Raw genomic sequence first — 15,329 nt, forward strand, 5'->3', positions numbered from 1 at the left:
CATTTTATAGAACTTAAGTACTTAACCTTCCCATCTGCCTGCTTGTCTATATCTAACCTTCACCATCACCGAAGTGCAGTCACTCTGAGGCAGAATCCTGGGGCAGTTCTCTTACCACCTACTGTTTAAAAAAATGCCATAAGGTCTTTAATGAACAGAAGTGGGTTGGAAAACCCTGATGTTGGATCTCACCTGGAAGAGATCGCCAGCAGCTCATTCCTCCAAACACATACCATACCCGTCACCAAGCCTGTGCTGCTGAATCAAGGGAAGCCATCGTTAATGGTGTGCAATCCAATCTAATTCTCTAGAGTGCTGGAACAATTTTCATAGCAGGGGTGCTGATGATGGAAACCATGTTTTTGATATTTGGTATTACTACTTCAAGGTAGTTGGTGTGGTAGCACCCCCCACTACTCCTAATTCCAGCAGCAATGCATGGAGACCACTGTGATTTATTTCTTCTCTCTCCAATGTTAGCATCTTAAGTGTATGAGGATTTCTCTCGCAGATATATTAGGATCTTCTGCAGACTTAGCTTAATTATTTTCCAATACAGTATTTCTTTACATCTAATTGATTTTTTAGACAGAATTGTGCTGCTGTACAGCATATTGGATGCCGGTGGTTACCTGGCATCTACTCCAGAAATGACTGCATCACCACCTCTGGATTTTCCACTGCATTCCATCTTCTCTGTCTGTACTCTAGGCAGGATGCTTTTTGTGCCTTTTTGTGTGTGTGGGTATCAAATCTAAAGAAATATTAACTAGAACAGTTGAACATTTTCAGTGAGATATTTTTGTGAGGAAAAACTTGCAAAATTTCTATCTGCTCTAGAATAATAATAATATCAGTCAGGCTGGTATACCTCCAAGTACATAAAGTATTTTGAGATCCCTTGGTATGGGAAGTGTTTTATGAATGTACGCTGTGGCTTGAGCGGAATGCTCTGAACTGGGACATCCCATTGATAAACCTGTCTTTCTTACTAAGCCATCCATTTATGAGGCCAGACTATTTTGAAAAAGTCTTAACAATGAAGTAAACTATTGTACTGGATAAAAATATAGGAACGAAATAGTATTTATGGCTTTCCACCTTTATTTTGTTACCTTTTAATCTTTGTTATACTTTGTTATTGTTTTGTTATACTTATTATTATAGATTTTAATATAATTGTTTATGTTAAATGTTACATATTATTTAAAAACAGGATTGAGAACCTCACAGCTAGCTAGAAATCACTAAACCCTTGGCACTCGTAAATATGCCCCCAAGAAGTGCAATTTATGCTAATATTACCCTGCTTAGTTATTGACTTCAGTAGGATTTAAGCATTTGCTTAAGTGCTTTGCTGAATTGGGGCCTGAAGCAGCAGTCTTAACCACTTACCAATTTTAGACTAATTTAATTCGATGGGAAACATCCCAGAATGAAGTGACTGCTCAAGTCCAGCGCAGTGTGTTTTCATAGTAGTAGTACTGGTGTGAGTATTGTATCTAATTTTGAAAATGTCTACACAGGTTTGCTGCATTCAAGGACTCTGGCCTTTACACCCAGTGATGTTCTTTTTTCATTGCAAATTGACTTATTGTTGTTTTTATTGTTTTACAGCAAGTACTGACTGATCCTGAGGTGGCATCCCAAGAGGGCTGTATAAAAAAGGTAGGAAAAGATTTAATCTTCTCCAAGTTGTGTTCATTACTTGGCTTTGTAAGTATCTTGACAGTTTTCCATTTTCATTTGAATACAAATGTGTAATAAATGTATGAATCAAAAAACATGAAAAAGGCTTTCAGAGCTTGGTTTTCCATTTCTATGAGCTCAGGATTGTACCCCTAGTTTTATTTGGGGGTACTTTTATGAGTGATTTGTGGATCCAGTACTTATGTAAAAGGAATCTTTGTTACAGTTATAGCCTAGGCAATAGCTGTTCAAACCTGGAAACCCCATTTTCCAGTGAAATGATGTTTGTCCTTACTTCTAAGTAGAAGTCAGTTCACCATATGATGTTTATTTGAAATCAAAGGGATCTGGTATGCATGAATAAAAGAACAGAATTTAACTAGTCTTATGTATTACCAAGCTTTTCCTCAGTTTGTGACATCTTAAATTATATTTCGAGAGAAAATCTGGTTTCAAGTGTATTTTAGCTGTATTATAATTTCTATAAATGTCTATACTGTAACTGTTTGACAACCCCATAAAGTATATGTCAGTAGCCTGTCTAGTATTTTGGTCAGGATTATTTTAAATAACATAAAAATAACATTCTTTCCACTGGTATCTTTGGTTAATGGTATTATAAGATAAAGCATAGCAAGTCACATTTGATTATAGCCTACCTAGATGCCCATAAGAGGGGTAGCTTATCCTTGTTTGAGTCATGAGTTGGCTTTAATTCCTTTCACGTTATTGTCTTATTAGAAATAGACACACATGAGATTCAAAAGTGTCAAATATTTTAAGTTGGAAAACTGCAACAACTGCCATTTTATTCACCCATTTAGGCCATCTTAAATACCATTTCTTGGCTCTGAAAGTTAAAAGAAAACACTTGTGCAGTTCTGCCAAACATAGTGAAATCTAATACTTGTCAGGCTCCGGAGTTAGTTTGAGAACAGATATTTAGACACATCTATGTCCAGTATGGACCATTCTATTCTCACCAGGTTGAGCAAAATAAGCTTTTATTTTGGAAGCTAAAGTTTCCTCTGTGAAATGTCTTTTGACCATCCATTGACCTTGCAAGAGGACCTATAGCAATAGTGCTGAACTTTTTACCTTGTTGATCTCCATAACTCATTTCATGTTCGTCTGTGCCTCAGTGGGATCCTTTTGTCTGAGCAGACATGGTGACCAGGTGGCAGGTTCTTATTATCCTAACCCACTTATCACAAAGATGGAAGTAAATTCTCCATGGCCCAGGGACTGCTCAGCTATTTCTATCTGGTAGTCTTTAATTACAATATCGCAAATCCACATTCAACCTAAAAAGAAGGCTTTGAACAAAGGAAGAGTAGGAGGAGACATTCAACAGATATCTTCAGATGTAAAAAAAATAGCATCTTCAAAATTCTCTTACTCTAAATGTAACACCGGACAATTATGATATTTGACAGAGGGACTGCCACTGTGACTTTTTCTTCTAAATGCATTGTAGAGAAGCACTAGTGGGAGTTTATGAGGTGATAAATTTACTGAAGGATGGGCAGTAGGGTTTTACAGCCAGGGTGAAAAAGGTCAAAGCAGTAAGGTAAAGAGTTCAAGTCTAAACTTAATGGCTTGTGAAAGGACCATTGCTGGACAGTTTTTCAGCTGGGGGAGGAGGGGAAGAATGAATGAAAAATAATCTTGTATGATTTTTGCAGCATCAGGACAGGGCTGTATGGCTTAATTTTGTATATCAACATTTCACTCTGACAGTGCAAGAAGCCCCTGGAGGAACATTTCAGTTCCCAAACTTGTCGAATCATTAAATTGCCATACCCAATGGGATACACAATTTTCTGGGGTTTGATTTCCATTTAATCCTCTTCCTTTGGAGGCATGCTGGAGGACAGGAATGTGGCTCACTCCCCATCCAGCCACCAAGACAGATGTGAATGGAGTGGGTGGGCCAGCCAAGGCTGGAAACAAGGGAAGTCAGAACCAAGCAGTGGTAGCATTGTTTGGAAATGAGTCAGTTGGGTGGCTGTTGGATCAAAGGTTCTGAAGGGGGCAATAGCAGGGAACATAAATAGGGAGTGAGAGAAAGAAGTGGAGGAGAGGGAAGACCTGAAAAAAGGGAAAGCTTGGAGGGAAGACTGACAGAATTGAAGTATAGTTGGAGACACGTGAAGTTTGTTTAGTTTAAACCCTCAACATCATTTTTCCTGGTTAAATCACCAACTGGAGGAAATGTTCTACTTTCTGTTGGTCCCTTTCCATTAATAAACTGTTAGTGAAATGCTCAAGAACTTTACTTAGAGGACACTAGTCTATAGTATAATAAATAAAGGCTTCATTTAGCTTGGGGTAAAATAGAAATTAACTCAGACTGTTTTTTTTTAAGGTTCAAATAACTTTTTCACAATATGTTATGGCCTCCACATGTCTGGGTTCTGTAGCTGCTAGAAGTAGAAGTGTCAAACTAACACTAGAAGGCTGATTTTTGTGGTGGTACTGGACTCACAGGAAGCAGGAAGTCCCAGGAATCTAATAAGAGGACCTTTTCCCATGAGGTTTCCAGCCCAGTTCTGTGAAATCTGTAGATTCATATAGTTCACAGAATAACTCAAACTTCTAAGCATGTGCATCCCAGCCAAAGTGAACTGCCAAACATTTTTGTATATTTGCATATTGTTAGCTTTGATTGCATTGTGCCAATACATGGTTTGGATTATTTTTTCTGGAGGTTGAAGTATTTGCTTAAAGAGAATCAGGTAAAGTTCACATTTCTTTAGTGCACTGCATATATGCCATCAGGTAGGTCACACACATTTTTATCTGCATAGATATAGATATTTTCACAGATTCCCAAACACATTTTCAAGAACATCTTCCCTGATTAAATCTGCTGCCCTCTATTTTATTTTTCTTAAAGGGCAGCTCATGTGCTTTTTGTCTGCATTTTCCAAGCTTTCTCACTGCAGATAATACATCTAAAAACCAGCTTTGTATCATTATCATTTTGATTTAACTTTGAGCAGGAGATGAAAGATAATACTCCTTGTTCAGATAGGAAATGATGCCAATGTCCATTGCATGATGCTTTTATTTCTGATGGGTAATGCTACTTGTATTTAACTTTGCTCTAAAAGTCACTTTGGATGAACATTTGAGAATCATGCTGAGAGAGGCTCTGGGTATAGGGCTCCCAACCAACCTCTTCTGGATGGACTGTTTTTCTAACTGTGGTGACAAGAGACCTCAGGGACTTCTCTCTTCAGTAGACTCTCTATTTAGTCTCTGTTTACTTAGAGGGAATAGCCTAAGGGGCTACTGGAGAGAAAACATCTGTGGGAGATAATCTATAGAGTTATCTATCTATCACTCTTGTCGACCCTGTCTCCCTTGAGAGCAAGCTGAGAGACTTGTAATAAAAAGGCATCGCTGAAGAGGCTTTAGGGACAAATAAAGAGACATGTTAAGGGCCAGCTGAAAATGGATAGAAGACATTATTAAAGCTCAATAGCCATCTTATCAAAATCCAATAGGATAGACATTTGGCAAAAGGTTTAAAATTTATTCTTTGACTTTCTGGAGAGCTTGAATTTATCCATTAACAAGACTGTACTACACAGAGAGAGGGAGATACCATCAGCTTTAAAAGAGTTAGATTCAATCCGGTATTTCTATATATATATATATAAAAATAAAAACCCACCTTTTCTTTTATCCTTTTTTGACTCACTGTATTTTATATTGCAAAATGTAAGAAGCTGTTAATACAGTACAGATGGAAACAAAATATAATCTGAAAGTAACCGTTTTTTCCAAAGTAAGTAACTGATAGTCTTGAACATTGTTTTGAGAAAACTCAAACTGTCTTAGCTTTGGAAACCTTGACCATCTAGAAAGTGTAACATAACACAAAGTACGCTATATAAGTGGAAAGTTGTTGGTAGTGGGCTTTTTTAATTAAAAATTAACTTAGTTTCATTGCTGCAAATGTGAACCAGGATAGACCTATAAATCTCTCTAGGTTTATTATTGTGTACAAAATGCTACAGGTCACAAAAACCATCTGATACTTCAGAAACACATTGTTCAAACTGGATGATTGATTGATAATTATGATAATTTGTGAAATGATTATTTGGGTATTATAACCATAGCTTGTCCCACTGGGTTGCTGTGAAGACATTTTCTATAGCCTGGGCCATCAGAAATGGCCTCTGGTAACAAGGGATATGGAAAGGTCTCGTCAGTCTCTCCCAGCGGGATCTCTAGGGCTGATGAATGATGACCCAGAGGAGTAAGAAATCAGACTTCAATAAGCAGTCAGGAAGGTAGTTAGGGAAGAGCAGGGGAACTGTTAACTGTCTTTTGTGGAGCAATTACTAGCTAGGCCATACAGCCTGAGGCCTATGCAGGGTCTATCATAATATTAGATACTCACTGAGAGAGTGACTTAAAGATTTTAACTTGAACTGTTTAATGTTCATGGATTCACAGCATTTCACATTAGTCTACTGTACTGCACAGAACACTTTATCACCACATTATTTATTTATTTATTTACACAAACACACAGAGAAAGTGAAGAGTGGATTCCCTGAAACTGTCAAAAAATCCCCAAATTGTAGTGACATTTGTTTTAATTTATAGTTCCATTAATTGAGCCACTAACTGCATATGTTTAGGATAAGTGTGATCTGTTAGAAAGGTCGTTGCAGTGCTTATGGAAAGGGTGCAGACCAGAGAATAAATGTAATTATTTCTAAATTGTGATACTGTCGGTCTCTGTGTTTATCTTTAGCTAGTGTTTTTATCTCTATCCACTCATAAAAAGCATTAATCCAGCAATAGTTCAAAGCCAATTCTATGAGGTGCCTGAAACCAGACCTTGATGATGTTTCACAAAACTATATTGGAGTGAATAGCAATATCCAGTGGTCATATCTAAAATCCAGTTTCAACATGATCTCTGCCTTAGAGGTGCTGTTTCTTAAGAACTTTAATTTGCTCGTTTTATAGGTTATATCTTTATGAAATAGAAGTATGTTTAGCTGCCACAAACAGAGGCAGCTTTGAGTTGATTTTTATAATCTTTTCTTGAATAGACTTGCGTCATTCCAATAAGCCCTGGACAAAGGAGGGAACAGTTGTCTGAGCGTCTTTTTTACAACATTTCTCTCTTTCCATTGTTAGAGGGCTGCTAATAAAAGAACCAGGAGTCCATTAATTCAGTGAATGAACATATAGTAAAGTCAGTTCCCTCTTGAGAACAATAATGTTGAGGTCAGCTTAGGTTTCCATGGAAACTAAGTACTAAGAAGTTTGCATCCTTGATTTTGTTGAAATGAAGCATGTAAAGTAAAAACGGTGTAAAGCAGCCACAGAAAAGTCAGAAAACTAAGTGTTGGTCAAATACCTTTGCACTGCTAATGCTGTAGATTTAATTTCTCTGATTCAATTGTCCGATTAGTGCTGTAACTGGGGGAAGGGGGCAAAAGGGGGGGAGGGTGAGTCAGAGAGAGAGAGAGAAATATTTCTGTGAAGAGGCTTTTTTATTTTGGTAGTTAAATGCATAAATCAGGTCAAGTTAAGAAGACCCGCCATTGTTAATATTTCTCTGTTCATATCTCCATCTCCAGTACGCTCAAGTGAACTCTAACCCCATGCAGTGCAAGAACATGTGAACTCCGCACCTTTGGAACAGTTTCAATTTTCAATATTGTCAGTACTGTGGATGATAAGGGTGATTGATGGTATATTATATTGTGTGTTAACGCAAAGCATAGACAGGGTGAAGACTTCCTTATTTCATTATAAATGTGACTTTTTTGGTAAATTACTTTGATTTTTTTCACCATCCACTCTAGCCGAGTCTCCATTAAATCAGCACAGCCACCAGATTAATCCAGAATGCAATGAAGCTAATTAATTCTTTTCACACTAATTTATAGCCCACTGTTATATTTTCATGTCTAAGTGAACAATGTATCTCAGGGGAAAGTGCCTAAACTGTATTACTGAGTTATTTATACCCATTGTTCTAAGTGACACGCATCTGTATTACAATGATATCTGTTAAGATAAAAATGTGTATTTACTTCAGAGGTTGACAGCTATGGGAGGTCATCTTGCCTACCTGGATTCTCAGCTTTCCTCAAACATAAATGCTCTCACTTTGAGGAAACTTTGAGTTCCGTAGCAGAAATGGGTATTTAATTTTTTTGAGGTGGGGTGAAAGAGATGTGGCAAAATCAAAAACCAGATTGGTATGAATCTGTGTCCTTTTATATCTCTGCCCTGAAAGTTTGAGGAGGGGAGTGGTCAGATAAATTATTCCAGTCTTAGTTCATCTCTATTGGCTACTTAGTTTAAAAAAACAACAACACTACAACCAGTGTAACAGTCCTACATCTCACTAAGGCAAAAATGATGACAACTAAAGCTGGCCAAGCTATTAATTACAGCCCTTTTTTGACTGGTGTGTGATTTCTTCTGGCCTATTAGTAAGTATTCACAAAATAGTTTGATCAAATAATTTTCAGTCTCTCGGTTATTCACAAAGTGTTTGCGTTGATTATTTCCTCATATCAGTTCATGCTTGTGTGGTTGGCCAACTAAATCACCTGGTATTGTTTCTGCTCCTTCATTGGATTATTGAAGCTTTTTAAAGAGGAGGGGAATGAATAACACTTTCTGATGTGACTTTTCAATAGAATAATCATTTATTTATAGGACTCTCAAACAATTTTATGAATACCTGGCAGCTGCCTAAATAATACAAACCCGCATGGCATAGTGAGGGAACTCAGAACTTTTACTGGTGAAATTATTCAGAAATCTATATTTGCTATTTAACCATTTCTTATCCATGTTACCTTCCCTTGTATGTGTGCATTTCTGGATGTCCTTGTCAAAAGAACCAAATAGAATGCCATCTGCGAAATCCAAAACACTTCCTCCGCTTATGCATTTGTTCATTTAAATCAAGATGTGTTTTTAATTGTTTGAATACACTTGAAAGTATGCTGTCTGTCGTAAGGGAATTAGCTGCAAAATAAAATAAAAGTCTGGAGTTTATGTACTGCCTCCAAGATGATTACTTGTGAAATAATATTCTGGATGATTAGGAGGTATTACAGCCTCCAGTTAGTTTAAAAATGCCAGAATGCCCTAGAGATCCCCGTGAATCTGCTGCCAGCCGGCCCCCGTCAGAGCTGAAGGCAGCACTGTCTGGAGCCCAAAATCAACTTCAGGAAGGTCATGTGAAAGAAAATCCTCAGTCATCAGGAAGTCCTTGGCCTCGTGGCCTTTCTGACATTTTCTGACAAACCTTAAATCACCAAAGCAGACAAAACATCACAAATTTCAGAACGATAGCCTCTGGGACTTCAAAACTGTACATTAACTTAAAGGTAAAAAAAAAAAACCAAAAAACTAACCCAACCACCCCTGCCCCCAACCCACCCTGTAATGCCTTTCTGCACACAGAGGGTGGATGTGGCAGTATTAGATTTAAATTCAGAGCCTTAGATGAGATGGTTGGGAAAACCAAGAAGACTGTAACTAATACTCTAGTCTAGGAAAGAGATGTGTGTGTGTGTGTGTTGCCACCAACTATTTAGATGCTATATATATATATATATATATATAAAGTGCTGTAAGAATAGATTACACTGAGTAGGACAGATTTCTTTGCAGAATTGTTTGGACGCAGGATTTATTGTATATATTACGTACATTATAGAAGCCAGATGGTGGTAGTAATAAAATCTGTAATCTTCAGGTGCCTGCACTATTCAGTTAATTAAAATGTGCAGCACTATTAGAGGGAAGAATATGTATAAGCTAGGAGGCCTATTAGACCTCTCCTGCTAAAAAGCCTAGACAATAATAGGGGGGAGAAGGGGGACACGAGGGGAGGGGAGAAGAAAGAGAGAGAGAGACTGGAGAAGCGTGAATTAGCACTTGGCAGCACTGCACAAACATAAACGAAACAAGACCTAAAGTGTCATAGTAATGATCTAGATACCGATGGCCTATGCTTTTCTGAGACACGTAAACTTGGGAGGAAAAAATGCTCCTTTTAGGGTTTTTTGGGGCCAGAAATGTGTGTAGGAGGGACAGAACAACCAATACGTCACTTGAGTCCTGTGCCTAGTTGAGGCACACAATATGTTTTGATGTTGCCTCTCAGACAACTGCTTTCTTCTGACATGGAGAGCCTCTGCCTATAAAACGTGCTGAAATAATCTGATTTATTTTGCACAAGACTTTTGCTCTTCGTGCAACCAGACATGGTAGCTGCATGCACAAATGGTTGCAGACGAAAACTTTCAAGCACAAAGCTAGAGGCTGATTTGAGGCAAATGGAAAATTTGGCCCTATATCTAAATGAATATTAATTGTAATTCAAAATGACTATTTCTTTTCATTCCATTTTATGAACTCCTTGATTTCCAGAACCATGATATAGATGAACAGAAACAGAAGGCTGTCCAATTTCTATAAAGCATAGGATCTTAAGTAGAGCTGGGCCAAATATGGAATTCCTGAATTTCAAAATTTCATTTCAGGCTGAACTGGGATGAAAAGTGGAAACAGAATATTTTGTAAAACATCAAAATGAAACATTTCAATAACTTACTGTCAAAATATTTGGCAACATTCATATATTCCCACCAAACCTCTTGATTTTGTAGAATCAGCATTTTCCAATGGAAAAAAATGTTGTCAGAAAAGATTCAAGTGTCACTCATCATAAGCTTTATTTTGACTCTCCAAGAATAATATTTAGCATTTACACTGTATTTTTAAAGTTCAGAGTACTTTGCAAACATTTTCTAATTAAGTAAGTGTTCAGAGACCACACTAATACAGAGCTACAAGTGGTTCTGCTCAGGCTTCTGCTGCATTTCTTCCTCCTTCTCTCGGAAAGGAGAAATCAGCACTTAGTATGGGAAAAGCCAGGGCTCTGTTGAGAAGCAACTGAGACGTTTAGCAAACATTGTTCATTCCCATTTGAGTCTGGAGTTCCCAAAAATGATAGTGAAAAGAATTAGAGAATCTGGGATAAAATCCTATAATCCAGTGGCTCTCAATCTTTCCAGACTACTGTACCCCTTTCAGGAGTCTGAAATAGGTAAATTAGCTTTGTGGGGCCCCCTGTGGCATGGGGCCTGGGGCAATTGCCCTGCTTACCATCCTTTAACATTGGCCCTGCTCCCCCCTGGGTTGAGAAACACTGATCTAGATAAATTGATGTATCCCTGGTTGAGAACCACTGCTATAATCTATAATCTGCTCTTGTGGCTTTCCAAGAGATCTATGAGTTATATATGTGAACAACAAGGTAGAATTCAGACATGTACTTTAATGTTTTTTCTCTCTGTCGGAGCATTTGATAGCTGAATAACCCAGACCAGCCAGGAGTTGAGAGATTACAAATAATGGGGGACTTCAAATGTGAGTTGTTGCACACAAGCTTAATGGCTACACGCACAACTTTAACTCTTCAGATCCTCTAGAACCTTACACAGTCCCACACAGCTCTGTAGATACAGAGACAGGGACGAAAGGTCATGTGATAACTTTCAGAGTTTTAATATATCACCAGTAAACATGCAGTGAAGCTTCAGACTGTCCTCAGATAATCAGAAGCATTCTAAGGTACATTAATCTCTATCACCTTGGCGTTGTTTTTAGCTTTCTTGTATTAACAGTACCTTCTTCCTAGCAGTGTACCACACAACCCTAAGGATAAGATAATGGAAAAAATAGAATGTGAACTTCATCCTTCTGCCTTCAGTTATGAATTGTATAAATTATGCTGGAATTCTTCTCTTAGATAGATGTTATGCACTGAAAATTCCCTGATTAGACTGGGGCAACTTGAGTCGGGGAGAGTGAGTGTTATCAATCTTCTTCATGTAGATTTTCTGCTGTTGCAGAATTTTTCTATCCACCAGAGTGCTGTTGTCCACCAGGGCTATCTGAAGAGGCTTGAATTCTGGTTGCACTTGACAAACTTAGATCCATTTGCACATTATAGGACTGTCACTTAACAGATGCAGGAAAGACATTTTCAAAAATAGAAGCATAAAGTCCAGCTCCTAAATATTTATTTAGACACCTAATTGGCCTAATTTGCCAAAGTGCAGAAAACCCTGTTTTGCGTTCAGAAGTACAAAATACCTATTGACATCAGTAGTGCTCTACGCTCTTGAAAATCTCAGACCATTTACTAAGGTACCTAAACTGAACTTAGAATTCTAACTGTAGACACCTATTTTTAACAAATCTTGGCCCTATGGACCTTCCAAAATCAAGAAAAATCCCCTGTGCATAAGTTGGAGTTATGTGTCATTTAAAATGGCTAGTATGAATGACCAAAAGAAGTGAAGAAGAAAGGCAGTGAGGGTATGCTACCCTCACTGCTGATTTTTTTGATGTTCACGACTCATTCTACGTATTAAAGCAATTCATACCTTCTGTGAAGTACACGTATATAATCCTGAGAGAAGCTCTTGTGTGGGAGAGGAAGGGAAGGAAAGAGATGTTAATTTTTGTACCTCTAGACTTTACTATGATATACTTAGTGCAGAAGCCGGTGGAGTAGATACTGAGAATATTTGTGGTGAAAGGAAGCTTCCCATGCTCCAGGACCAGCTCTCCAGTTTCTGCTCAATTTTATTTAGACAAGTGCCCCACCAGTTACTGGAATTAGGAAATCTTGGTCCATTTTGCGGCAACACTGCTCTCATACTGACTTAGTTGATTGCAGCATATTCCATCTAAATCGGTGAATGCTGGCCTGAAATAGAGGGATGTTAGCCTGTTACTGAACAGTTTTTCTTGTTAATTACTACTTTGGAGACTGGTACTCACGTCCCCTGTTAGAATACTTCCAGAGTGTTATTTCATAGCCTGTTTCCTCAGGCCAAGAGGAATGAAATGGAAATCCTGAATTACTGGACGCTGTTTCTGAATTTCCAAAAAAAAATTTCTTGGTTCAGAACCCAGCCAACATGATCCAGGAGAAATATTAATTCCACTCCACTTCTATTATAGGCAGATCGGAGTGGAAATTCCAGAATCATAGATGTTAGTGCACCAAAATCGACTTCATGGTTCTTTAGTTATAGTATGAGACCTGTTTCCTTGAACATTTAATGTCAAAATTAATCAATGGAATAACTTAGTACAATGTTTTTCTGCAATTATTTGTATTTGCCTGAAAGAACTAAAGCTTGCCTTCCATTGGTCATTCTCTTGCATGACTGATCTTTTTTATATTGAAACCTTTGGTGAATTTTCTTCCTTTCTCACAGTTATAGCCAGGAATGACTGAGAACTTCTTGGTTTTATTTCTAGGTCTACTATTTTGACTTACAGTAGTACACTGGACAAGTCGCATAAGATATCCTATGAATCAGTTTACACATCTTTCAAATACAAACAACACTTGCCTGCTTCATGGGAACATTGCGAGGATAAGTCCTTAAATATTGGGAGGAGTTCAAATATGATGATGACCAGGGGTATATAAATGTTTACAGTAATAAAACACTACCTGTTTTCTGGGAAGTTCAGCTGCACTTTTGCTTGTTCCCATCTCTACTAATAATAATTATTATTATGACAATTTTTCATAAGCTAATATTCTTAATGTAAGTGATCAATTTCTTCCTAGCCAGTTAGCAAGTCTTTTTTCCAGAATGTAGTGTTGATAAATAAGTCATAAAAGCACGATTTACAATTTTATGCTGGAACCATGCCTATGTTATTCCTGTGTGCCGGTGAGGGCTTCAAGCATCCTCCATATGAATGTTTGTGTTTTTGTGACTCAGAATCATTGTACAAAAAGAGCCCAGTCAAATATCCATGACCATGAAAGCCGTGTATCTGGAGATGATTAAAGGCCCTTTCTGTTCATGTATACCACATGATACAGAGGTTGGAGAAAAAGTCATTGATAACCGTCAGACATTTTGGAGTCTGTTTGGTTTGGATACATACTCTCAAGTGCAGCTGCTTCTCTAAAACGTATCCGAACCCTCTGGGTCTGCAATGCTTAGGGGGAAATTTTGTGCAGAACAACCTTTTTTAAAGTGAGATTTCTAGCGATCCCTTATTCTAACTGGGCTGGAAATATCTAAAAAATGGGCTTTCTTGCCTTCAGCTGCTCTGCTTCTCTGCTTCCGATCTCACACAGCATATTGAAGTGTTAAATAATCATGAGAAAAATAAGGACGCTTTTTTTTTTTCAATTCTCAAAAATGGTTCAGAGTTGGGTGTGGTTTTTGTAGAAGGAAAAGTGTTTGTTCTTCTTTTATCCAAGCTGGTGGTTCTGTTCCAAGGCAGAACTACAAAAATTGATACAATTTGACATGAATGAAACAGAGACCACTGCAGGTCCGAAGTGATATTGGCAGAAATTTTATGAGAAAACTTACACAGCTCCTTGATTGTGTTTTGCTTAGTGCCTTATAAAAGGGATCAATCCAATAGATAGTAAATGTAATGAATAATAAATTCACTCACAAATCATTGGGGGAAAAACTGTATAACTAAACAGTTCTCAACCATTACTAGTTTTTGGTTGTTCTTGTAGTTATTTATTATTTTTTAAATCTATCAGAACTTGTTTGCTTTGGGTCTAGTATTTCTCGTTGTGTTTCAATGTGCATCCTTCAGGAAAAAAGCATGTGCATGATTTACAGTGAAGGGAAGAGGAAGAGGTGTCAACAAACTCTGCAATTTCTCCATATCAGTGAAGGTCTTTCCTTTTTAGATGGAAAATAAATTAAGAAATTAAATTCCAAATAAAATAAAAATAAAAACAGGAGGACCAGTGAAATGTTATATATAAAATAGGGAAAAAGCCAGAACCTTTGCCCCTAACTACAGCCAAATAGACCATACCCCTCTCTGTGTTTGAACAGCCTTGATTTATCTTTAATAACAACCTTTCTTCTCACAGCTTGTTTTATCATCACGGAATAACTTCTCTGAATTCACCCTCTGTACACAATGCTCTCCCTGCTCATGCTAACACAGAACATCAAATATTTATTTTCTTTTCTTTAAATGTCCACCTTTATGAAGTAAGCGCTTCTTCTAAAAAACAAAAAAGGCCTCTAAGCATCATGATTCATGAATGATAATTTCAGCACCATTGAGATGGCAATGGCAAGTAACTCCTGTTTAAGAGAAACCTGAAATATCAAATATTTAAAATAAAATAATTGGGCCTGATCCTGCTTCTATTAGAAAATTTCCGTGAGAGCAGTAAAACACCTTTTGTAGCTAAATAATTGAATCCCAAATTCATATACTGTGTTATGTAAGCTTGGTAAAATCTTCATAATATTTCTATAATAGTTTATTATCATTGAAGTCCTCACTGTCTAATGGGTCAACCTGTGGAACTTCTTGCTGGAGGATGTTGTGAAGGCCAAGACTATACAAGGGTTCAAAAAAGAACTATACAAATTCATGGAGGATCGGTCCATCAATGGCTATTAGCCAGGATGGGCAGGGATGGTGTCCCTAGCCTCTGTTTGCCAGAAGCTGGGAATGGGCGACAGGGGATGGATCATTTGATGATTACCTGTTCTGTTCATTCCCTCTAGGGCACCTGGCATTGGCCACTGTCTGAAGACAGG

At 37.6% G+C, this 15,329-nt stretch overlaps 1 protein-coding gene across 3 annotated transcripts in view; it reads left to right on the forward strand.

Annotated features, from left to right (window-relative positions):
* PRDM16 (PR/SET domain 16) overlaps positions 1–15,329 on the forward strand; it is a 440,044-nt gene that overhangs the window by 215,709 nt on the left and 209,006 nt on the right. For all 3 annotated transcript variants that reach the window (XM_048824857.2, XM_048824858.2, XM_048824859.2), the window contains exon 3: positions 1,618–1,668. In XM_048824857.2, the coding sequence (XP_048680814.1) occupies positions 1,618–1,668 (51 nt within the window). The remainder of the gene's footprint in view (positions 1–1,617; positions 1,669–15,329) is intronic.

This window comes from Caretta caretta, chromosome 18, assembly GCF_965140235.1.
Source record: "Caretta caretta isolate rCarCar2 chromosome 18, rCarCar1.hap1, whole genome shotgun sequence".
NCBI lineage: Eukaryota > Metazoa > Chordata > Testudines > Cheloniidae > Caretta > Caretta caretta.